This window comes from Sceloporus undulatus, chromosome 5 (genome assembly GCF_019175285.1).
Source record: "Sceloporus undulatus isolate JIND9_A2432 ecotype Alabama chromosome 5, SceUnd_v1.1, whole genome shotgun sequence".
Taxonomy (NCBI): Eukaryota; Metazoa; Chordata; class Lepidosauria; order Squamata; family Phrynosomatidae; genus Sceloporus; species Sceloporus undulatus.
In genome coordinates this window covers 3,934,469-3,957,740 of record NC_056526.1, presented here as the reverse complement: position 1 = coordinate 3,957,740, position 23,272 = coordinate 3,934,469, and the positions used below count along the sequence as shown (strand labels likewise).

Sequence of the window (23,272 nt, the reverse complement as noted above, 5' to 3'; positions counted from 1 at the left end):
TATTGGTCGTGCAGTTATATGATCCAGTACAACTCTGGTCTAGCTTTTGTTTGCTTTCAGTGCCATAAGTTGGCTTTGACATATGCCAACCTTACGATGCCACCAGATCCTGTTACATCCCTGCTCACATCTTGCAAATGGGAAGCTGCGACTTCTTGGTGGGAGTCCATCCACCTGAACGGCAGTCTTCCTCTTTATCTCCTGACTTCCACTTTTACTGAGGATTACCATATTTCAAGTCAGTCCTGATGTTCCAAAACACAATAGCCTCTGTTTAGTCAATTTGGTTTCTAGGGAGAGTTTAGGCTTGATTTCAGACCCACTTACTTGACTTTTTGCTGGCCTAATTATTCTGGCATAAAGTTATATTCAATTGTCACTGTGTAAGATCTCAGCCTTGGTTTATGTCTTTCATTTCACTGTGGTAGGTAGATCCTGAGGTTCTAATACAAGGGAGTAGTAACAAAAGCTAGAGATAGAAGAAAAAACAGCCTGCTTGTCTTTTTTTAACATACAATGGCCTGTTACAGACTGCCAAAATAAAGCTGCTTTGGGTCTCTTTGGAGGTATGCTGTTTAAATGATGCATGGGTCCTACAAGTCCGGAGGTCGCGCCAAAGCCACACTCCATTCCTAAGCACTGAAGTGCAGCTTTGGTGCAGCTTCCGGATTTTTAGGATGCATGCATCATTTAAACAGCATACCTCCAAAGAGACCCGAAGCAGCTTTATTTTGGCAGTCTGTAACAGGCCAATGAGTGGAACTTCAGTTATTTAAGTCATTTCCAAGATATGGCGACCCTAGGGAAAATATGACAAGGATTAATAGTATGAGAGCCAGTGTGCCATGGTTTGAGTGTTGACTCTGGAGACTAGGGTTTGATTCCCACTCAGCCATGAAACCCATTGGGTGGCCTTGGGTAAGGCACATGCTCTCAGCCTCGGGAAGGCAATAGCAAACCTCCTGAACAAATCTTTCCAAGAAAACCTCATGACAAGGTCACTTTAGGCTCACCATAAGTCAGAAATGACTTGAAGGCACACAGCACACATAGAGACCAAATACTGAGCAAGTGTGGACAAGGTTCAGCCCATAAAGTTCTCCCTAAACTTCGTTCGGGGTGTGTGTGTTTCTTCTGCAGTCGGATGCTTGAAGGAGCAGAAAATTGGCTCCCTCAACCCTGCACAGTAGCCAACCCGTGGCATAAAAGGGAGCATCTTGAGGCCCCAGTAACGTGCATCTACTTTACACAGTGTTTTGTGTGGCATTAGCCCCCAAACCAGGCCACTTCAAGGCTCCTTTGGCAAACCTGTCATTTTTAAATGGCTCCCAACAAAAGAAAGCGGGGGGGGGGGGAATTTGGCTACTAGCGAGGAATCACCTGATTGCATAACTTTCTAGTCTACCTGCTCTCCATCTGTATGGAACAAGGAAATAATGGCTTAAAAGAAAAGCTGTTGCTATTCATTTTGAGTGACAGAGTTGGAAGAGACCACAAGGTACTTACACTTGATCTTAGACAAAAAGCCAAGACATGACCAAGACCACCACCCAGCCCAAACCCAAATGCCTAAAGAGACTATCAAAGCATTTAAAATGACACTTAGGGAAGCTAAAATGGAACCACAAACAGATATGGGCACCACCTTCCTTAGCTGCTTTAAGATGGTTGGTGACTAATGAATTCGCAACTACAAAAGGTGTGAAAACTGTTTCCGATATCTGGCAGGTATCTCCACTGAAACCTCCTCCTCCTCCATAGCTCTGCAGATTTCAAGCCCCACAGCTTCTCCTAGGGTCTGTGGGCTAACACAAAGGGCTAGTTTATACTGTTAGTGTCCACTGACTAGAGCAGGGGTAGGCAACCTGCAGCCCGTGGGCCGGATGCGGCCTGGCAAGGCCTTGGGACTGGCCCCAGCCCAGTCCTGCCGCCGATTGCTGCCAGAGCCTTTGGCCCATCAGTAGGAGGCGAGCAAGGGGGACAAGCGGAGGACAAGGGGGGCAATTGTCTATAGAAGCCTCCGAAACATGCATTTATATTAACATTTTTTAAAAACAGCAAATTCTTTTGCGTGTCCTCCATTTTTTTTTTAAAATGTGTCCTCCATTTGAAAATGTTGCCTACATTTCCCCTGTTTTTTTTAATTATTTTTTTAATTGTTTAATTGTTTATTTTTTGGCTTCAGCCCCCCAGTTGTCTGAGGGACAGCAACCCGGCCCCCAGCTCAAAAAGGTTGCCTACCCCTGGACTAGAGCTATTCCCTTTAGGCAGGATAGAAGTTACACATCTGGCCACATCACCATACACACAAAACTCCATGCACCCTGAAAAACAGTGTGGGCCTGAATAACCTATAAGGCAAAGTGAATGAGCATTGGGGAACCTTGGGCCACAGCCAACAAGGAGGGAGTGGCGGTCAGAGCCTAAACAATGGCCTGGTGTTTCACGTGAATATGCTGTTTAAACAGCCTCCTCCCACCGCTACCACACACAATCTGGACAGTCTACGTAATTGAGTTTTAAAAAGGACACATGACAAGAAGCACCAGTGAGATTTCATGTACAATTTTAAACAAAAAGAACGCACAAAAAAAAAAGGATTAAAAAACCCAGCCTCTGGAGCCAGGCACAATGCTTGGTTTGATGGCTGTTTGGCATACATTCTACAGAACTGATTTTCACAGCCACTTGGAACAAACACTTAAGACAGAGTCACAGTTTCCTTTTTCCAGCATTTCTGGCGAAGAAACAAGGCGAATACTGTTTGCAGCAAAATGTCAGGCATCTTGCCCATGCGCAAGAAAGGGAGGACATAGCAGTGCCAATGTGGCATTTCCTGGGAATGAATGAATGGCCCGTTAGTATGAAACCTTTGGAAAGGCGGTGGCAGCGGCAGAGGGATAAAGTCCATTGAAACTGGGATTTTTAAAACAAACCAACGCTCAGAGCAAAAGGGAAAATCCAGAAGCTGGTGGAATTTAGTGCTGTACCTACAGAAGAAAAAACAGGGCTGATGCAACAGTTACAGCGCTAAAAATGAATTTCCAAGTTCTCACATTGACATGTTTGTGACGAGATGGGGGAAAACAACAAGCTTTCAGCTCTTCATGGTTTTCTTTCTCCATTAATTCTTCTTGGGTGCTGAACGTGAGTAGGAACACGCTCTGTCCCTCCATGCCACAATTGGGATAGAGAGCAATATTGTAATGTACAGGCAGTCAGCTGTAAATTCCAGTAGGGTATTCCAATATGAAAAGGTAAGAAATAACAACACATTTGAGAAAGCCACAACACGCTGTGCGAGTGACATCCGGCTGAAGCCTTTGTCAGAGAATGGCCTACAGAAGACATGATTTGTTCACTTTTGAAAAAGGCCAAGTGCTGTGGGTGCAAGCTAGGACAGATTCCACATCAAGCCAACCTGGACCTGCTGCAGCATATTCTATGCATTTAAGCAGATCTTACAAAACAATATTAAGGAGCTGGAAAAGGGAAGGCAGGACATGGTGCCCTCTGCTCACTCCTCTCCCTTCTGAGACAACATGCATGCAGCAAAAAGCACAAATTAGTTCAGTAACAATATCCTTTCGTTCATGATGTATTTATAAGTATCCATAAATTAAGGGAAAAAAAGCTGACTTCCATAAACTTTAAAATAAAAATTCACAAGAAAGGCATCTGATGTATTTGCTGAGTAAGGCTTTGGAGCAGAGTTCTCCATTTCCTTAGCAGCATCCTCTGCGTACTCATAAATAGAGGGAGAAAAAGGGGCAGGGGCAGTGAGAGAAGGAGAGAGAGAGAAAGAGAGAAGGGCAAGAGGAGTCACTTCTTAAATTAGTGTTTTAAGAGCAGAAGATACTCATTTCAAGCGCTCGATGAGTCCCTGTGTGAGTCCAAGGTGCAAAAGCTGTGATCTGGGGAGCTTTGCTAAATGAGGAAAAAAGCCCAGAAGCTTCTCCCAAGACAGTTCGAGAAGGCTAGGCACAACCAGCCACATCTTAAAGAGAGAGCCAGTCCGTCTGTTCCTGTGGATGTCCACCACACCTCCATGGACGTACATGCAGCCAGCCTGTGTGGAAACAGAACAAAAGACTGTGGACACATACAGCACTTCAATCCAAGATCGGTTTGCAAACTATGCACAACATACGCTCTTAAAATCCCTACTGAGAGAAAAGTGGGGCAGAAATTGAATGAGCAAATAAATAAATAACATTTCTGCAACTATTTGTGAGCTGCCACCTTCATGAAAAGATCCTGCAGGAGAGCTGGCATTGTATGTACTACTCAATAGCTCGTGTTTTCAAAGCTGGGCATCAACATGTGCAGCACCCTAGTCCTGAAGACTGTGATTGAATAAGACTTCCTGTCCTAATAATACACTTTATTTGGTATACTGCAAAATGGATGGTTTCCATCCATCTTCATTTCCCACCCCACACACTTTTCAGATGTCAAAACTATGATGTAGCACAGAGTGCAAAACTATGCCACTCTCTCTTTACCACAGGGTAGATTTCATTGTTTTGCTTGTTCAAAATGGAGGCTTTTTTAAAAACAAGCAAAAGCAACAACAACAAAAAAACCCAAAATACTGTGAATGTATGAATGCAAGCTCACCAAGAAATACCAACTCAAGGGCCCCTTTTCACACGGCATAGTTACAGCACTTTGATTCCACTTTAAATGCCATAGTGCCACCTCATGGAATCCTGGGATTTGCAGCTTACAAATCCTGGAAGAGTACTTATAACTCTTAGCCAGAGAACTCTACTGCCTCAACAAATTAAATGCTGGTCCCCTTACCTTACGTTCATACTCAGCAATGAAGGGAAGAACACGGCTGAGGAAGTATAAGCCCCAGAATCCCCCAAAGTACTGCCATGGCAATAAAAGAAAAACCATAGCTCTAGAATTCTATAATAATGAAAGGGCCCTGAGTAAGGCTTATTTATCCCACCAAACTACAAATGTACAGTGGACCCTTAGTATCCGCTGGGGTTCAGTTCCAGGAGCCATGGATACAAAAATCCATGTATGCTGAAGTTCCACTGAATACAGTGGCATAGAAAAATGGTGCGCCTTATCAAAAATGGTAAAATCAAAGTTTGCTTTGGGAACTTATATACATATTTTCAAGCTGTGGATGGTTGAATCTGTGGCTATGGAGGGCCAACTGTACTTAATTCTACACCTAGAAGGCATTCTGACTGCAACAAATAGGAAATACAGAAAATGTGATGATGAGGAGGAAGGAAAAAAGGAAGGGTCTTTTATCCTTTATCTGTGATCTCAAGCTGCTTTTGAAATGGACAAAGGCAAAAGTGCCTAATGTGAGCCTAGGAGAGGTGAACATGCAAGAAATGGCTGTATACAGCCCTCTTTTCTTCTGCATATGCAGCAGCCCTGGGATTTATTGGATGCTAACCTATGGAAATCTATTTCTCTATCTCAGGAGGTTAATCCAGTGACCTACACCTTAGTGGCCAATTTTTGTGGGAAATTACTGAGGCATGTGGGTTTGTGTAAAGTTTCACAGCCACTTACCGGAGTCACAGCAGCACAGTGGAAATAGACTGGCTCGGGCATAACAGCTGGGAGTTTCACCCACTGGAAAGTTTGCAGATTCAGCTTCCAGATGTCTCCCAATATCACTTCTCCATTGTATCCTCCACAGACAAAGACATCTGAATTGACAGACCACACAAGGGCTTAAGACGACAGATTTTTTCCCCTCCCTCAATGAACAGACTACTGCAAACATGGCCCAGAATAGATCTGACCCCTTAACAATTTGATTATTTGTTTTTCAAATAGGGCAGTTGCTTCTGAAGCAACAACAAAGACTCCAATTTCATCTGGAAGCTGCAGCTTCTAGCACAGACACTGTTATCATTCAATCCAGTGTATAGTAGCCAGAAATAGCCCAAGGAGGTCTAGACTCAAAATATCCACTAAGCCAAGAACCTCATATCTTCCCAGCCTAATATAACCTCAGAGAGTAGCTGTGATGATAAAATGAGTAGGTGAGTGAATCCAGTCTGGAGGCCTTTGGAGGAAAGGTGGAATGAATGAGTACAACCAACTCTAAATGTGTGACGGGGGAGGGAGAAGGCTTGGAAAAGTTACTGTTTTGGACCACAACTCTCAAAATCCCCCAGCAAACAAAGCCAGTGCCCATGCTGGCTGGGGTATTCTGGGACTTGTTAAAAAACGCAACACTGGCTACTTAGCATGAAGATTAAGATACCCTCCTCCAATGATGGAAAGTGTAACTTTTCCAAGCTTTGACTTTTCTCCTCCTTCCTTCCTTCCTGCCCCCCACCCCACCAGGGACATAAAAGCTTTCAAAATCCAGCTGCAACACATGTCCTATGTTGTTCCTAGGCTCTGTGTATAAAATCAGCAATCCAATCAACATTCAGTTTCTCTCACCCCAGCTGTTTTGGTTTTTCCCAGCACTAACTGACTTTCTCTTTCAAATAGCAGAATGTTCATTAATAGTCCAAGACATCCCAGCAGCTCATGGTGTATGTATGTGTACTGGTGGGCTCACAGGCAAAAAAAGTTCTAAATCAGAGATTTCACCCACCATTAAAAAGAATGTCCCATGCCAGCCACTCTTACCATTTTTTATCTGTACACAGCTGTGACATCTTCTGGCCGCTGGGAACTCTGTATAACAAAAAATGTGACTGTTGGCAAGTGAAACAGAAGAAAAGACTGTTGAGTAAGATAGCTCTAGCACAGACACAGAAGGTGGGGAATCCATAAGAAAAAACAGCACTTTATCTTAACAGTCAGGAAAGTTACTGGTTCTTCAGATGTTAAGGTCATTTAACATCAATTGCTTTTTCATCCCCATGGGTGAAAATATATAAGGCAAAGATAGAGAAACTCTTCTACTTCTTCACATCATGCTTAAAGGAAAGAAGGTGTACATGTTGGCTTTCTGTGGAACCATAGGGAATTAATTCAAGATGTTGTAGCATGCCAGCAAGATCTAAAGAAGACGGGAGAGGAATGAACACGCTCTTATGGAGCACTTTAGCCACCTACCTTGAAACAGAAAGGAGAAATTCATCTACAGAAGTTCAGTTTAAAAAGTATGTTAAGAACAAGGTCACATTCCAAGAAAGGTTACAGGATGTTAACTAATGGATTGATTTAACCTTCTAAACTGAGTAAGGAGAGTTCTCTGCATGGTGCATACCATGCATGATCAGAGCTAACAGTAACTGAAATCAGGAGTCTTGAGCTTTAAAACGAACATCCCACTTCCACAAAACATTTTTCAAAGAAAGAACTTTGTTAGTCTGTTCCAGCATGAAATGGATAAGAAGGAATTCATTAGCACTTCTGAGATTGATTTATTTTTATGGTTTTGTGGTTATCAATTTCATGGTTATCAATTAATTTCTTCAGGTGCACATACGAAACAAGAGAACTAATATGATCAGTTAGTCTCAAAGGTGTTAATCAATTCCTTTTCCCCCCCATTTGATACTGAAATAGTGTCAATGGTGTTGCCTGGCTCCTGATCAAGAAACATTCTCTGAAGAGTCAGATTTCTAAAACTCAGTCTAAAATTATTATTATTATTATTATTATTATTATTATTATTATTATTAAACTTTATTTCTAAAGCGCTGTAATTATACATGTGTAAAATTCTACAACAAAACTCATGTTAGCAACAAATATGGGGCATGGGGGAAAAAGATCCAGATATTTATCACATATCAACCTATATGGGTCTATGCAACTTGTTGGTATATGGTCCAGATTAATCTATGGGACTTTTTTTAAAGCACACAAAGAACCAAAAATATGTTCTCAGCTATAGATTTCTTCTGAAGTTGTAACTGGCTCACAAACATAAACTTGCTTTCCACCTAAAAAGATGCTCCTTTTTCCAACCCTTCCCAACAAAAGCTGTTTTCAAATGCTTACCTTTTTTCTTATAAGGCTTTGTTGCGATTTCCTCCCAGGTGTTTGTTTCAAGGTTGTAGGCATGAATCTGAAGCAGTCAAAAAGAATGCAATTACACTGGTGCCTCGGGATACGAAATGATCGGGTTACGAAATTTCCGGGATACGAAAAAGTTGGATTGGCAAAAACTGTTTCGGGTTACGAAATATTTTTCGGGTTATGAAATTCATTTCGGCGCGAAATTCAAATGCTATAGGCTTTCCAGTGCTAACGGAAAGCCTTTTCGGGTTACGAAATTTTCGGGTTACGAAAGGAATGGCGGAACGAATTAATTTCGTAACCCGAGGCACCAGTGTATAGCCAGATGGTTACAATGATGAGAGAAACAGAAGAAAGCAATGACTAAGCCTCAGGCTTCTGGCAGCAAGTTGTCAAAGGTACAACACGGCATTGCCTGCAAGAGATATCCTAGTTCAGAAAACGTGCGCCAACATTGCCTTTTGCTGTTCAACTACAAGAGGAAAGACAGGAATCTGGACAGGCTGGTCCTGAAGGAAGGTGGGACACATTCTCTTGGGGCAGCTGACCTGCCTGGCCCTCCGACTCTCTCAAAGCACTTTTTATTATTTCACTTGCTTCTCTTTGGGTAGATATTCCAACAATACAAGGAATGGGCACATAAGCGTTGGAGAAGAGGACCTACTTAAAGGAAGAACTGAATCAGGGCTGAGCAACTTTGAAACTGAAACCCCACTGATTTCTCATTCGCTTTTGGCTTCAATTTTTCACATTTCAGGGGCTTTTGGAGGCCCAGTGTTCCTGTAAAGTGCAAAAACCCAAAGCCTCAATTCCAGGATGCCAGCCCAGAAATACACAGGTTTTTCACATTATAAAATGGGGTGAAGGGATGTCAGATGTTCTGGAGGAGGCACAGGACAAAGGTACAAACCAAATGGTGAGGCACATAAAATACAAATAAGATATAACTCTAATCCTGAGATATCAGAAGCCTGGCTTTGTATTCACTGACTTGTCCAGAGAAGCATGAGCTCCAATGATAATGCAGATTAAAATCTTCTGAGACTCACAAAAGAGCCCTCTTCACCCAACTAAACTATGGACTTCCCTCTCACAAACGGAGGTTACAGACACATTTAAAAAGAATTAGTCAAATTCACAAAAGGTTATAAACGGCTACTATTCTCAAGGATGAGAAGCTAACAGCAGGAGTAGGCTATGCTCTCATACACTGCCTTTCGGCTTCCCAGATGCATCTCATCAATCATGGTGGGGAAGAGGATGCTCAGCTAGAGAGTGCTTTGGTCTTACCCAGCAGAACTCCTTAGTTTTTTTTCTACTGACCATGACAGTGTAAGAAACAAAACAACAAAATATTTATCAATGAAATATTTGTCAGTCTGCTTCATATTATATTACATTGGTTTTTGTATTTCTACCTGGGTAATTTTTGCACTGCATTAGTTTTACATTTGCATTTTTCCTTCATTTGTGTGTGTGTTTGTATTACACAGTATGCCTTTGGTAGGGCTGGAGATTTTTTTAATCTTGTTGTTCTACTCTGTAAAGTGTCATGTACATAGTTGGTGCTATATATAAATCAATCAATAAATCAAATAATCAACTTTTTAAACTCCTCTACTTCCTTGCACAGTACAAGTTACCCGTCTCTCTCTCTTTCTCTCATCTCCTTGGCAGCTAGAAATCAAATTGCTAAGCGGCTCCTTACAGTTTCACATTACCTTGTCCAAGGAATAGGCTGTCCATGATGTTCCACCTCCCAGGATGTAAATCCTCTGTCCATCATGTGCAATTTCATGTCTATATCTGAAGAAACAAAGCCAGATGTGTTACTTCTACCTTCACTAACCTGCTCATCATATTGTTCCTTTAGGGTATAATCACTTTCCTCAGTTTATTCTTCCAGCAAGGAGCCCTGCTAGCAGGGTCATACAAAATATTTCCAAATTCAGGAGTAGCAGAAATCAGTCTTATTGGGATCAGTAGAACTATCTACCTTGCCTATTGTAAGCAGGCACATGCAGCTATAGTAGGATTGACTTAGGAGAAACCCATATTTCAGCTCTGGCTTCATTGCAATGTTTACCGCAGCCCAGAAACTCAAAAATCTGTGTTCCTCGAGTCCTTCTTTACCACCTTCCAAAAACTGTTTTAAACAATTCCAGCTAGACACAGAAAGAAAAAAGGAGGGACTGGGTGGACAGGAAAACTTTATTTATTTAATTTATTTATTATTAACCTTTATTTATATAGCGCTGTAAATTTACACAGCACTATACATACAATATCCTGCCTTTCTCCCAATATAGGAACTCGAGGCAGCTAACAACAAATTGAAAACCATACAAAACTTTTTAAAAGTATAAATATGTTTAAAAAATAAACAAGGTAAAAAATTACACATTACAAGAATATAACGTACTTCAAAACTATATACAAACCTTAACATCTGAATCACACAGCATTTAAAAGCCTAAACCTTATCAGTCTGAAGAAGCCTGATGGCATAAAAACAGCCCTCCAAATAACCCTGGAAGCAACCTGTATAGGGCTTTATATGTCAAAAACAGCACTTTGAATTGTGCCTGGAAATGGACCAGATCCCAATGGAGCTGTTGCAACAAGGAGTTGTGTACTCCCTGTAGCCAGCTCCAGTTAACACTTGGCTGCAGCTCTTTGGGCCGTTATTATTATTATGCTTTATTTATATAGCGCTGTAGATTTACACAGCACTGTACATACAAACAACAAAATGGATAAAGTAAACCTTCCCATGGCGTACAATCTAAGAAATAATAGCATAATACATATAAATAATACAAAACAATACAGGAAAGGGTTCAATAAAGTAAAGCAGGCAACAAATTAAAAACATCAAATAACAAATAATAGTGAGGTTTCTGAGCACTTTTCCAAGGCAGCACTGCATTGAGTGCATTACAGTAATCCAAACAGGATGTAACCAAGGAATGTGGCCAGATCAGACTTCTCCAGCTTCTTTGTCAGAGACTTTATTAACTGAGATATAGCTGTAAATGGGTCCAAGAAGAGATCAAGCCTGAACTCTCCCTAGAAACCAAGGTAACTAAATGGAAGCTATCATACTTTAAACACACGAGTCATTAATGCCAGGTAAAGTTGAAGGCATTAGGAAAAAGATAAAGACTGTAATACAGGTGGATAGACTCAATCAAGGAACTCACAGCCCAGGCTTTGCAAGACCTGAGAGGGCAGCTGATTGGAGGTCTCTCATTCATAGGGTCATCATAAGCCAAAGTCAACTTAACAGCAAAGAAAAATGACAAAAAATAAAAAAAAGGTTTTCTCAGAGGCAGCTGAAGATAAAATTGGGTGGGAAAACTCTCATAGTTGAGGTTTATGTCTAGATAGTGTGAGAACAAAGATGTCAGTTAAGGAATAGCAAGCCTCACCACATCCTTTCCACAAGAGCATTTGTCTTATCGCAGCATGTCCATACAAAATGAATGAAGGCAAAGGTATTACCAAAACATCAAGATAGTAACAGGAATCAAGAGGGGTCACCTTTGAACCAATCAGAAAGATAACTCATGTCCTGGTCAAGCTCACCTTTCCTCTGGCATGTCACAGTGCATATTGTTTGGCTTCAGCTGGGTCCACTCCCGGGTATTCAAGTCCAGCTTGTGTAAGTCTGTGCTGTAAATGTAGCCAGTTGTTCCCCCAAACACATACAGAGATCCATTAATGATTGCCATTGCCTGGCAGGACAGACAAAAGAGAACATTCACAAGCAGATCAACAAAATGTCCCTTTAATCCACTCTAAAAAGGACATGGTAGAGCCTCCAATCCTAGGGTTTTTGGGGATCTGTGTGTTGGAACTCCAACACAGAACTCACTAATTTCATTTCTCTCCGCAAACTACTTTCCCCACTAGGCTGGAACTCAAGGCAGCCTTCCTTTCTATCTTAGCATCCTTACAGGTACATCTGGTGGGAACAGGGAGAGAGCCTCTTCAGCAACTCCCTCCAGGCTCTAGACTCTCTCCCCAGAGAGGTCAAACTAGCATCCTCCTTGCTGCCCTTCCATAGGAAAGTGAAGAACTTTCTGTTTCAGCAGGCCTTTGAGAACAGCTCAAGAGGAATGGGCTGTATTGTCTACATTTCTTTTTAGGTTTTTTAATAGGTGTTCTTTTAACACGCTTTAAAATCCATTGGTAGTTAACTGCATTTAACTTTTGTACACTGTGAACTCTTACCTGCATCCATTGCAGCTTTTGTAAGCCACCTTGAGTTCCAGGACTCAAATAATGATTATAAATAAATGAAATAATGAAATAATAATGATCACAGCTTGGTGTGGCTCCAGGTCATTGTTTAGGAAACATGGGCCTGCGGCCTCCCCTCATGTCCTCAGACCAAGCTAAATTAACTGTGCCAATCCACAACGATTTTTGCTCTGGTCCTATAGGTCATTGCCAGCACCAGGCATTGACTGCTATGACCTACAGCTAGAACAGCTCAGAACGACAGATGAATATATAGGAACTAAGGGAGAAAGTACCTACTACTCCCTGATATAAAGCTCCTAAGGTCAAAACCTTGGCTATCAAGTCTCCTACAAATTGCTTATGAAGAGAGGAGGTATTTACACTCACAGAATATTATTGGGTGGTTTAGTCTCTGTCACCAAATACAGTATTTGCTAATCTGTTTTTTTCCAAATGCTTTAGCTAAATCAGGAATAGACAAAGCATAGCCCTGGGGCCTCAGGCAGTCCACAAGATTGCTTTTGCAGCCCTTCTCCTCTGGCCAAAATGTCCCTTTTCTGACCCCACACAACACACACACACACACACACAGAGAGAGAGAGAGAGAGAGAGAGAGAGAGAGAGAATCTGAAGAAGTCAAGCAAGAGGGAATAAAGATGCCTGCTGCCCAGGATGCAGCAAAGGCCAAGCCCCTGAGCAAACAGCTGAGCACTGCCTGACTTCAGAGCCAGTATTACCACAGACCTGGAGTAGTAACTGCAGAGATTGCTGTAAAACACTCCAATGCTGAAGTCATTTCAATCACAACAGCAGCAGAGGTGGCACACGCCCCTGGTAGACTGCAAAGAGTCCTCCAAAGACCATTTATATCCCAAGCCTGCCTCACTTTCTGTAATGCTTTTCAAGAGAACACAGCCAAGGACCACATCACTTACACTACACAATGTTCAGACACTATCATGGTGAGGGCAGCAGTACCATCTCCCCCCCCCCCCCCCCAAAAAATCTTTTTTTTTTTTTTTATTACTGTGAAGCACTCTGAGAACCTCTATAGGGGATAAGTGCTATTTAAATATCTGCTTTGGTCCAGGCCTCAGAGGGAGAGAAGAATACTGGACCCGATTCCCTCCCCCCCTCACCATTCCCTTCTCCTTTTGTGCGTTTCTTTTAGATTTAGCCTGGGGCAGGGAACCGTCTATTATCCCCTCTGTTGTAAACCGCTCTGGATTCCCAGTGATTGGGTGGTATATAAAAAAACGTATTATTATCATCTCATCATCCTCATATCATCATCATCATCTCATCATCAAATATTGCCCAAAATAAACACTACATTTATTTGCCTAATCTTAGAATATGGGGACTAATTATAAAAAAATACCTGGTTCAAGGCAGGGTTTTGCAACCTTATGATTCTGCAAGAGGGTACTAGGGGCTCTGCAAGAGATCGTAACTTGTGAGGAGAGACAAACTTTTCTTTTTTGAACTTTAGATCTAATGCAGGGATTCCCTGAGACCTGAATATTATTTCAAGAATTCTTCGGCATCATTTTCCTTTGCTTCAATCTTTACATCCTATGCTACATGCCCCTAAGTTTTATCCTTGAGTTATCAGACCAAAATTCAAAAGGCCTCTAAACCTGCCCTCAACTTATACTGTACTTGAGATCGACTTATAATTAAGTGTATACAATAGTCCCTAAGTTTTAAGGGAATTTCCCAGAGCAGTAATTAATAGATGCTGCAGTTGTGCTCGAGAATCATTCAGTACCTGTCCATAGATGCGATTTGGTTTCTTCCCTCGACAATTGAACAGGGCCCAGCGTTTATATTTCACATTGCAGACATGGACATCATTGCCATTGCTCTCGCCAAATGGGATTCCAGTGCCACCAAAAACCAAGAGGTTATTCCCATGCAGCACAACTAGCAAAACAAAACAAAAAGCACTGAAGCACCATGGCTGGTATGCAGAATTACAACTTCAAAAAGTTATTTTAAGATTATCCCCCCTTCTCAACTACTCCAGTACCACCAAAAATAATATTATGGTGTAAAGTGTGAAGAGAAGACGTGTCCTGTTATAAGTGAACAGCTAACCTACGGGAATGATCCACATGGAAGTACACTGTGAAAGGGGTTCTGAGCAGTGCAAATGTCATACATACCCATTGAGTGGATGTACAAACATATTAAAACACACAAAAATGTGAATGATTTTCCCTGGTCATCCGTTATTTTGAGTCTCAGTTAATTGAGTATCAAATCCTTGACAACCAATTTTTAGAGAAAAGCAGGATATAAACAATAACAATGATTTATATAAAACTCATGGCTTCAAACAGAAATAATGCCCCTACCCATGTCCCTTCTATCTCTGAATTTCATAAGCCTGACACAAATGGCACAAATCCCATATCCATGGAAGTAAGAGCTTTTGAGGACTCAATAATAATACCTCCACATATGATTTCCCCCCCCTCAGAATCATGACACAACTATCATGGTCCAAACTGTAGCTTTCCCTAAGAAAAAAGGGATAAAAATGGCCTCCAAAAACATAACCTCATGATCATTGTTAGGGGCACACTTTTCATAATCTTTTTAGCCACAGCTGGGGCACAAAAACATAAAATGGTTCTTTCATAAATGCGTTCATGGTGCACATTTGGCACAGAGGAAAAAACTACTAGCCAACAACTCTGTGAAGTGAGGTTGCTTTGGGTCCATTGAAGTCTACAAATGGGCTTTAACACATCATCCTAGACACAGGAGTTGGAACACAAAATGACTCAGGACAGTGTCCCAGTCTTCACTCCTGGCATAGTCCTCTCATGGACAGGAAAGAAGATGCTCTGTGTTACATCTCTATTGCATTCTGTCCTAAAGGAGTATGCCTAGTGAATTCAATAATGAAGTGGCACTTACGCGACATGGAGGCCAGCTCTCGTGGCATGTAGCCTTCTGTGCCCATTTGATGCCAGATGCCAGTAGCGAAGTTGTATCGCCAGAGCTCTCTGAACAGTGGATAGTCCTCATTCTCTGGCCCTCCAGACTCGTCATAGTCAGGATTGTATCCTCCAAACACGTACAAGTTGGCATTGTCTGCTACACAGCGGTGGCCACTTCTGGCAGGGGGAACTCTGTGGCCTAAATCAGAAAGACAATGGTTTAATAAGCAAAGAGAAAGAAGGCTGGTTATTGCTGTGAAAAGGGACACATTATGGAGCATAATAAGAGTCAGCCATCACAGTCAGAAGACAAACCGCTCCAGCTCCATGAAGTCCAGGACAAATCCCTGATTAACTCAAGTTCACTGAAATAAAAAACCCAACAATTCCTAGACTCCATGATTCAATGAGAGAGCTGCAAATTGTATATCCTAACAAAGAATCTGAAACAAACCAGTTGGATTTTTCAGCCACCTCTGGCTTTGTCACGTTTTGGAAGTTTTTATTGAAACCTTGGGGCCAAATCTTTATTTTATTTTAAAGAAATTTTATTTCTTACCAAAAAAAGGCAGAAAACAATAACAAATACAAACAAAAACAAGCTATAATACAGGTCTTTAAAAACTAACTTCAAAAATTCAAGGTCAGATGGGATGTAAAAGGGCAACATTACATAAAAACAGGGATGGACTGAGAAGACAGAGATACCTTTTTTGCACCAGTTCAATCATCGAAAGGGAGTCATATTACAAAGGAAGACCCACTTCTGCTCCAATGGTGTTGAGATAAGATATAAGTGGGGACCATCGTTCTTCAAAAAGCAGAGGGAGATTCCAACCCCGCAACCTTCTAGATTGATCAGTGAGCTATTTTTTAACTGTGCAGTTATGGCTTTGCAAGGTCCTATATACATTAAAGACACCAGATCTCATCTGATCTGGAAAACTAAGCAGGGTCAGCCCTGCTTAGTACTTGGATGGGAGACCACCAAGGAATCCCAGGTCCTGTAGGCTCTACTTCAGATGAAAATGTACAGTGCAATCCTGTACCTGTTCACTCAGAAATAATCATTTGTTTTACAAAGGGATATTGTAGCATCTTTGCCAATTTCTTCGTAGTTGACCTGGAACATTTCCTTAACTGCTGTACCCAGAAACCTCTCCTCTACCTTAGGTACATTGATGATACCTTTATCATTCGGACTCATGGAAAGGACTCATCCAAGATATTTGACCAGAATGTCAATGACTTCTACACCACCATCACCTTATCCTGGAACTATGGACAGAACAGGTTTATTTTCTCGACACTGGCATACAGCTCCACAACTGACATCTAAGTACCACACTGTATTGCAAACCCACTGACGGGTACATGTGCTTACATGTCTCCATTGTGAACATACTACCAAATCCATAGTTTAAAGCCAAGACCTTTGAAACAGTCCCACAAGACAGGGATGCCAAACTCACAGAATTACAGCAAGCATTCTTCAAGCTACAGTACCCACCGTATGAAGTTAAAAAACAAATCAACAAGGCAAGACTAATCTACTACAGAACAGACTAAAGACAAGAAATGCAGAACCCCCGCCCCCCCAGTAGTCACATACAACTGCCAACTCAAACAATTACTTGCCTATAGGAGGCCACACAACGCAGATAGGGAGATGGGTACAAGACTTTGCCACAAACTAGATGTCAACTACGCTCACATATTTATTCCGGAAATGTCATCACAGGCCCTAATCACATCAACCACATTAGAGGGACTTATACTTGTTCATCCTTTAATGCAGTGGTTTCCAACCATGGATCCCTCAGTTGATTTCAGACTTCAGTTCCCATAACTCCTGACCCTGGGCTAAGTTGGCTGGGGCTTCTGGGAGTCTAAAATAAACAAAGGACCAAACGTTAGAAAAAACTATATGCCATTCTCTGTCAACAATGCCTTTCAGCATTCTACATTAGACAAACAGGCTAGTCTCTGCACCAGAGGATAAATGGACATAACAGGCATCAGGAATGGGAATGTACAAAAAAACCAGCTGCAGAACACTTTGGTCTTCCTGGACATGCTGCCCTGTACCTCAGAACATCAATCCTTGAACAAAAAAGGTCAAAGGGAGACTGGAAACAGCAGAATTGGGATATATCCACAAACGCCAGTCCACTGACAATGAGTTGAACACAATAGACATATTATAACACTAGTAACAGCCCAGACTCATGAATGCTCTCTCACTCATTTTATCACACTTCCTTTCAGGTTCTCCACCATTCACGTGCTTATCTACTCATCTTGGTTTCAGACAATATCTTTTCCTCCCAACTTTGTCCCCCAAGGACCACCACCCATTGACCCTGTCACCTCATCACCATGCCCACAAGTTTTGCATTCCTATTACTATTCACAAACACACCTGCTCATTCATGAGCACAAATGTCTGTACATAGGCACCTCACTCCATGCGTCTGATGAAACTGACAAAAGTTTATGCTACAAACTTCTTTCTCTCAGTTAGTCTCAAAAGTGCTGCAATGTCCCTCTGCATGCTGATCCACATAAAGAGTTATGACTTTGAATTGTACAGTGGGCCCTTGGCATCCGCTAAGGTTTGCTTCTAGGACCGCCTGTGGACAACAAAACTGTGGATGCTCAAATCTCATAAACAATGGTGTAGTAAAATAGTGTCCCTTACATAAAATGGCAAAATCAAGCACTGCTTTTTGGAATGTTTTTAAAAATATTTTCATGCCATGGATGGTTGAAACGGCGGCTGCAGAACCTGTGGATACCAAGGGCCGACTGAACAGGATCGTACTGCTAACAGCATAAAATGGAATCAGGACAGACTGGCCTAATCTTGAAGGGTCAGAATGTGTGATATGCAAGACCCACAAGCAATTTTCAGCATTCAGAGTATAAGCTGTACAAGTCTGTAATAGAAATGGTTACTGGCTTGCGTTTGCACCTTATCCACCAGAAACATTTAAAAACAAGGTGATCTGCAAATGATCTGCATTGACCTTACTGAGGAAAAGTGGAACCAAAAGATGGTTGATCAAGCTGTAGATGGATACAGAAATGGACAAAAATGGGCCAAAGTATCAGAATTTGCTGCAAACTGTGTGAGATTACCACACAAAACAAGCCCTAGATATAGACAGGTCAAGAGAGGACAGGATGAAGAATCAAATGTTATAATGGCAGAAAGATTTTCAAGCGTGACTTGCAATCAATAAACTAAATTAAAATGAACATTCAGGATGCTATTAATGTCGAAATAACTCCAGCATAAAACCGTACATGTTTATTTACGCTTTCATGGAAGCCACTTTCATTTTTGTAGTCAAACAATATTACAATCCAGGTTCAGCTCAGCAACATCCATTGCAGAGTGCTAACCTAGATGTTTAGTCCAGCTTTGGATAAAAACCTCTTTAAATACTTTATTGTCTGATAAAGATGCCAAAATGATGTGCACTGAAGCATTTTATGGACTGGGTTAGCAGCCAAAATTGGTTCAACACTGAAAGGAAGAGCTGCAAAAAATGAAATGTTACATACCAGTATATTTCGAAAGACTGCTCTTATGTTATTCTGTCTTGTTATTTTGTCCTGGCTTTTTGTTTGCTCATTCAACAAATTCACTCAAGATAAAACAGCCAGCATCAACTTATAAAGCATAATGTCTTACTGATATCAGTCTTCTACAACTCACACAGTCGTGGAGTAAAACCTCCCAGGGTTTCCCACATTAAAGTTGCAAAAATTCCAAACATCAAAGGCACAAAATAATCAGTCTGGTTTTCATCAAAGCCTTTCACAAAGAGTGAGTTCTTTTTTTTAATGTCATTTACTAGTTTAGCAATCAAGCTCTACAAAATAACCTGAAATATTTTGCCTAAGTGACTGACAGCGGGTTGTGCTTCTAGTCACTTCTGTCAGGTACAGCCTTGACCAGAACTGAACCCTTCTGAACTCTCTTCACTAGGGATGGAGAGAAATTTCATGGGACTCAACAGTTATGATAAAAGCAGCATTTTCTCACCTTCCAAGGCTTGCTGCAAGACGTGCAATTTGCCCTGAGCATATCTGCAAGGCATGCAAGGATGTTTTGAGAAACAAAGTGCACATAAAGGAATGAAGGTATGTTAAAATATGAGTGGCCAAACTGTGCACAGTTGGAAAAAAATACAAACACTTCAATCAGTCGAGGAAAGGTGCATAAACCAGGTAAACTGTGGCAGAAATAAATGAGCACATTAGGAAAAATGCTTCCAAAACATACACAAATCTGAGTGCTGGAAACACAAAGTCTCACCACCCAAAGCGAAGAAAACTTAGATGGGATTGGAAGAAACACGTTGTGATTGATGCTGAGGGGTTTTTCATATCCCTGCTCTTCACAAGAAAGACAAGATGCTTCAGCAACACTCTTTTGCCCAGAGGACATACATAGGAAGGATTTAACAGCTGGGCATGAATGTCTGAGCAGAGCCCAAGGGCATCTCCTCTGATATCACCGGGAGAAATCCCAGCCCCCCAGCCCCACTGCCCAAGAAACGCTGAAGAGGAAAAGCCTGACAATCTATCTGTCCTCTCTACCAACAGCATCTCAAGGAAGCCTAAACTTACCCTCAGGGTTCTCAGGACCTGTTTAGGTCAGAAAGGTACACAGTGCAGGAAACAAAGGTAAGACTGCTTTCACACTTGGCCAAAGAAAGCATGATGCCTAACAAGCTGTGACTGAATCTTCCCTAATGAATCAGTGAAGCCTGAGATCTCCTGCCATGGAAAGAGACCCTCAGGAACATTTCAGTCAGTCTATCTGCAATGTAGAAAATCTGGAATGAAGCTTACAACCAAAGGGAGAGGCTGGTCTACATCCATTTCCAGCTCAAAGAATTCCTAACAGTGCTAGTCTGCAGAAAAATCCTCCCAAGGCCTCATTCCCTGTCTTTTCTCAGAAATGCTGTGAGCTGCAGGTTTTCTACAGGAGTCATCTTGCAGGCAAGATCCACTTGACCAAGTATGAACAAGTCTAATTTAATGCTCCAACACTGAATTATTGCAACTTGCTTTAAGTGGGACAGGACCACGTTTAGCAGTATATTACAGTGGGTCCTTGTTATCCGTTGGAGTTTGGTTTCAGGATCCCCCACAGATAACAAAATCCGTGGATGCTCAAATCCCATCAAATATAATGGCACAGCAAAATGGTGTCCCTTATACAAAATGGAAAATCAAGGTTTGCTTTCTGCCATTTATACTTTTTAAAAATATTTTCAAACCACGGATGCTTGAATCCATGGATAAAAAATCCATGGATAAGGAAGGCTGACTCTAATTCCCTGGTGTGCCAATTACAATGGCTTCTGACTTATCTAGCTAACCAGGGTCAGCCCTGGTTAGTATTTGGATGGGGACCACCAAGGAATAGCAGCAAGTGCCATAGGCTCTATTTCAGAAGCTAGAAATGTCAAAGCTGACTCTTCCTTGTCTAAGAAAACCCATGGGGTCGCCATAAATTGACAGGTGACTTGAAGGTACATATAAACATACACACAATCCCACACAGGTCACCAAAAATGAAAGGCACAGATCTGTGTGTATGTGTGTGAGAGAGAGAGAGAGAGAGAGAGAGAGAGAGAGAGAGAGAGAGAGAGAGATTTTTGTGATGCATTGGGGGCTTTTCACGGCCTTCCATCAGGGAAGTAAATCTACCATAAATATCCAACTACCCTAAATACACTCAAGGCACCAAAAGAGCCTGTCTGGCCTTAGAAAGCTAAACAAGGTCAGCCCTGATTAATACTAGGAGGGAGACCACCAATGAATCCCAGGAGCTGGAGGCTCTGTTTCAAAGGAAGGCACTATCAAAGCAATCCATATGTCTACAAGCAGTCTGAAGGCATATATACACATGGCCTAAATACACTATCCCTCTGCATTTGCTGGGGTTAGGGACACAGGACCTCCGTGAATGTGGGAAAACCACAAATAACAAAACCACTATTTTTTACCAGAGATGACACCTCTCTAGGAATCTCTAGGTCCTCCAGGGCAACTCTGTGGTCAACATCTGCCAAACACTGACCACAGAATTGCTCTGGAGGAGCTACAAATGTCTAGCAGTTGTCTGTGAAGGAAGTTGATGGAAGAGGCCATTCCTGACGTTTCAGCAGCATCTGTGGCTGGCATCTTCAGAGAATGCTGGCATGGAAGAGAGTGGGGTGTGTGTGTGTGTGTATATATATATATATATATATACACACACACATACATACACACACACATCCTGTTGTTTGAGGGGAAGTGGTTTCCCTGTTAATCTGTGTTGTTGAATGGCAAGGTCTCAGGGGGTCTATCTAATTACAGAACCGCTGTCCGTTGGGGAAACCCGGCCCCTGGGTGGTTTTCATTTGCTGGATCTCAACTTTAGTGTTTTTCAGGGCCGGTAGCCAAACTCTGTTTCCTCGAAGGGTTTCTTCTTTCCTGTTGAAGTTGTCCAGGTGTCTGTGGATTTCAATGGCTTCCCTGTGCATCCTGACATGGCAGTGGTTGGCATGGTCCAGAATGTCAGTGTCATCAGTGTTTTATGTCCAGGTTTATAACATGTTCTGCTGCTGATGATGATTTTTCTGGCTGACCCAGTCTGCAATGTCTCTCCTGTTCCTTGATTTGTGTGTTGGTTGTCCTTCTGTACATATGCCCACTCTCTTCCATGCCAGCGTTCCCTGAAGACGCCGGCCACAGATGATGGCGAAAGGTCTGGAATAAACTCTTCCAGAGCACAGCCCCAGAGCCACAAAAACTCTGCCCAGCGGAGTCTTCTCTCTAGGAGCCTTTAGGTCCTTCGGTGTGACTTTGGGCTAAAGTTGACCAGAGAGTTGCACTGGAGGCCCTAGATATTTCAACAGAGAAGATGTTAATAAAACCCATGAATGCTCAGATCTGCAAAAGAGAGTACTCTAAGGGCACCAAGCCCTTCTGATCTTGGGAGTGATGCTGGTTCAGGACCACCAGAATCCCAGGCACTGGAAGCTATACTGCAGAGGAAGGAATGGGCAAAACCATCACTGAGTCTTTCTTGCCTAAGGAAACCTTATGAGAAACCTTTGGGGTCGCCATAAGTCAAAAGGCGCTTCGAAGGCAGAGGTGGGCGCATGTGCGCCTGATCTTGGGCGCTAACCAGGGGCAACCTACTTACTATTTGGGTGGGAGACTGCAAAGGAACCCCAGGCGCTGGAAACTCTTTTTCAAGGGAAAGAACTGGCTAAGCAGGGCCAGTCCTGGAAAGTATTTGGATGGGAGACCACCAAAGACTCCTGGGCTCTTTTTCAGGGGAAAGAGTGGGCGAAGCGGGGCCAGTTCTGGACAATCCTGAGACGGGAGACTGCTAAGGAATCCCAAGGGCTGGAGGCTCTAGTTCAGAGCAAAGAGCTGACTATGTAGGGCCAGCCCTGGATAGCATTTGGATGGGAGACAGAGGCGGAATCCCAGGCTCTATTTCAGAGGAAGGAAGTGGCTAAGCAGGGCCAGCCCTGGATAGTGTTTGGGAGGGAGACCGCCAAGGAACCCAAGGTGAAAAGACCTGGGAAGGCCCCCTTCGAGTCTTCCTTGCCTCGGGACATTCGCGGGGCCGCAGACTCACATCTGAGGCTCATTCTCCTCCTGGGAAGCCCAGGGGTCCCCAAAATGGCGCCCGTTCCCTCCGCCTCTCACCGCCTCGTCCTGGGCCGGGAGGGAGCCTGACGAACCGGTTGAGGAGCCCCCCGCCGCGAGGGACGGGAGCCACCAGACCGTCGCCGCTGCCCCTGCCGCCTCCGCGCTGCCGGTTCCCTTCCCAGCCTTCTCCGTCCGCCGCCGACATCTTGGCCGGGCCTCCTCTCCTCCTCCCTCCGTTTCCCTCAGAATTGCCACCGTCGGAACCTTCACCGACAGCCAATCAGCGGCGAGGTTGCTCAGCGCGAGCCAATAGACAACGAGTTTGTTGAGGGGTGGGAGAAGGGCTGAGGCGAGCATCGCGGGAGAAGGGGCGGAGCAAAACGCAGGCCTGAGCAATCGATCTCCGCCGTCCCTCTCACACAGGCAGG

The 23,272-nt window shown here is 42.8% G+C and overlaps 1 protein-coding gene across 4 annotated transcripts; it reads right to left on the bottom strand.

Annotated features, from left to right (window-relative positions):
* Window positions 1-2,549: 2,549 nt before the first annotated feature.
* On the bottom strand, window positions 2,550-23,109 carry KLHDC10 (kelch domain containing 10). Of its 4 annotated transcripts, none has more exons than XM_042469188.1 (9): window positions 22,902-23,109; window positions 15,148-15,369; window positions 13,991-14,145; window positions 11,560-11,708; window positions 9,693-9,777; window positions 7,954-8,020; window positions 6,628-6,675; window positions 5,548-5,687; window positions 2,550-4,069 (listed from the first exon to the last, which is right to left on the bottom strand). In XM_042469188.1, exons 1-9 carry the CDS (start codon window positions 23,047-23,049, stop codon window positions 3,860-3,862), a joined length of 1,224 nt encoding a protein of 407 aa, XP_042325122.1. In that variant the 5' UTR covers window positions 23,050-23,109; the 3' UTR covers window positions 2,550-3,859. The 4 variants fall into 4 exon arrangements, with proteins under 4 accessions (XP_042325122.1, XP_042325124.1, XP_042325123.1 ...); XM_042469190.1 differs by having other exon boundaries at window positions 22,831-22,952; XM_042469189.1 differs by lacking the exon at window positions 22,902-23,109 and adding an exon at window positions 22,801-22,825.
* Between the last annotated feature and the right edge of the window lie 163 nt (window positions 23,110-23,272).

Excerpts from the sequence above, each read along its gene's own strand:
- KLHDC10 (XM_042469188.1), bottom strand. The coding sequence starts at position 23,049 with ATGTCGGCGGCGGACGGAGAAGGCTGGGAAGGGAACCGGCAGCGCGGA. Across the intron at positions 11,709-13,990 it reads CAAATCGCATCTATGGACAG|GCAATGGCAATCATTAATGG; the intron begins GTACTGAATGAT and ends CTGTCCTGCCAG. Across the intron at positions 9,778-11,559 it reads TGTGACATGCCAGAGGAAAG|ATATAGACATGAAATTGCAC; the intron begins GTGAGCTTGACC and ends TTGTTTCTTCAG.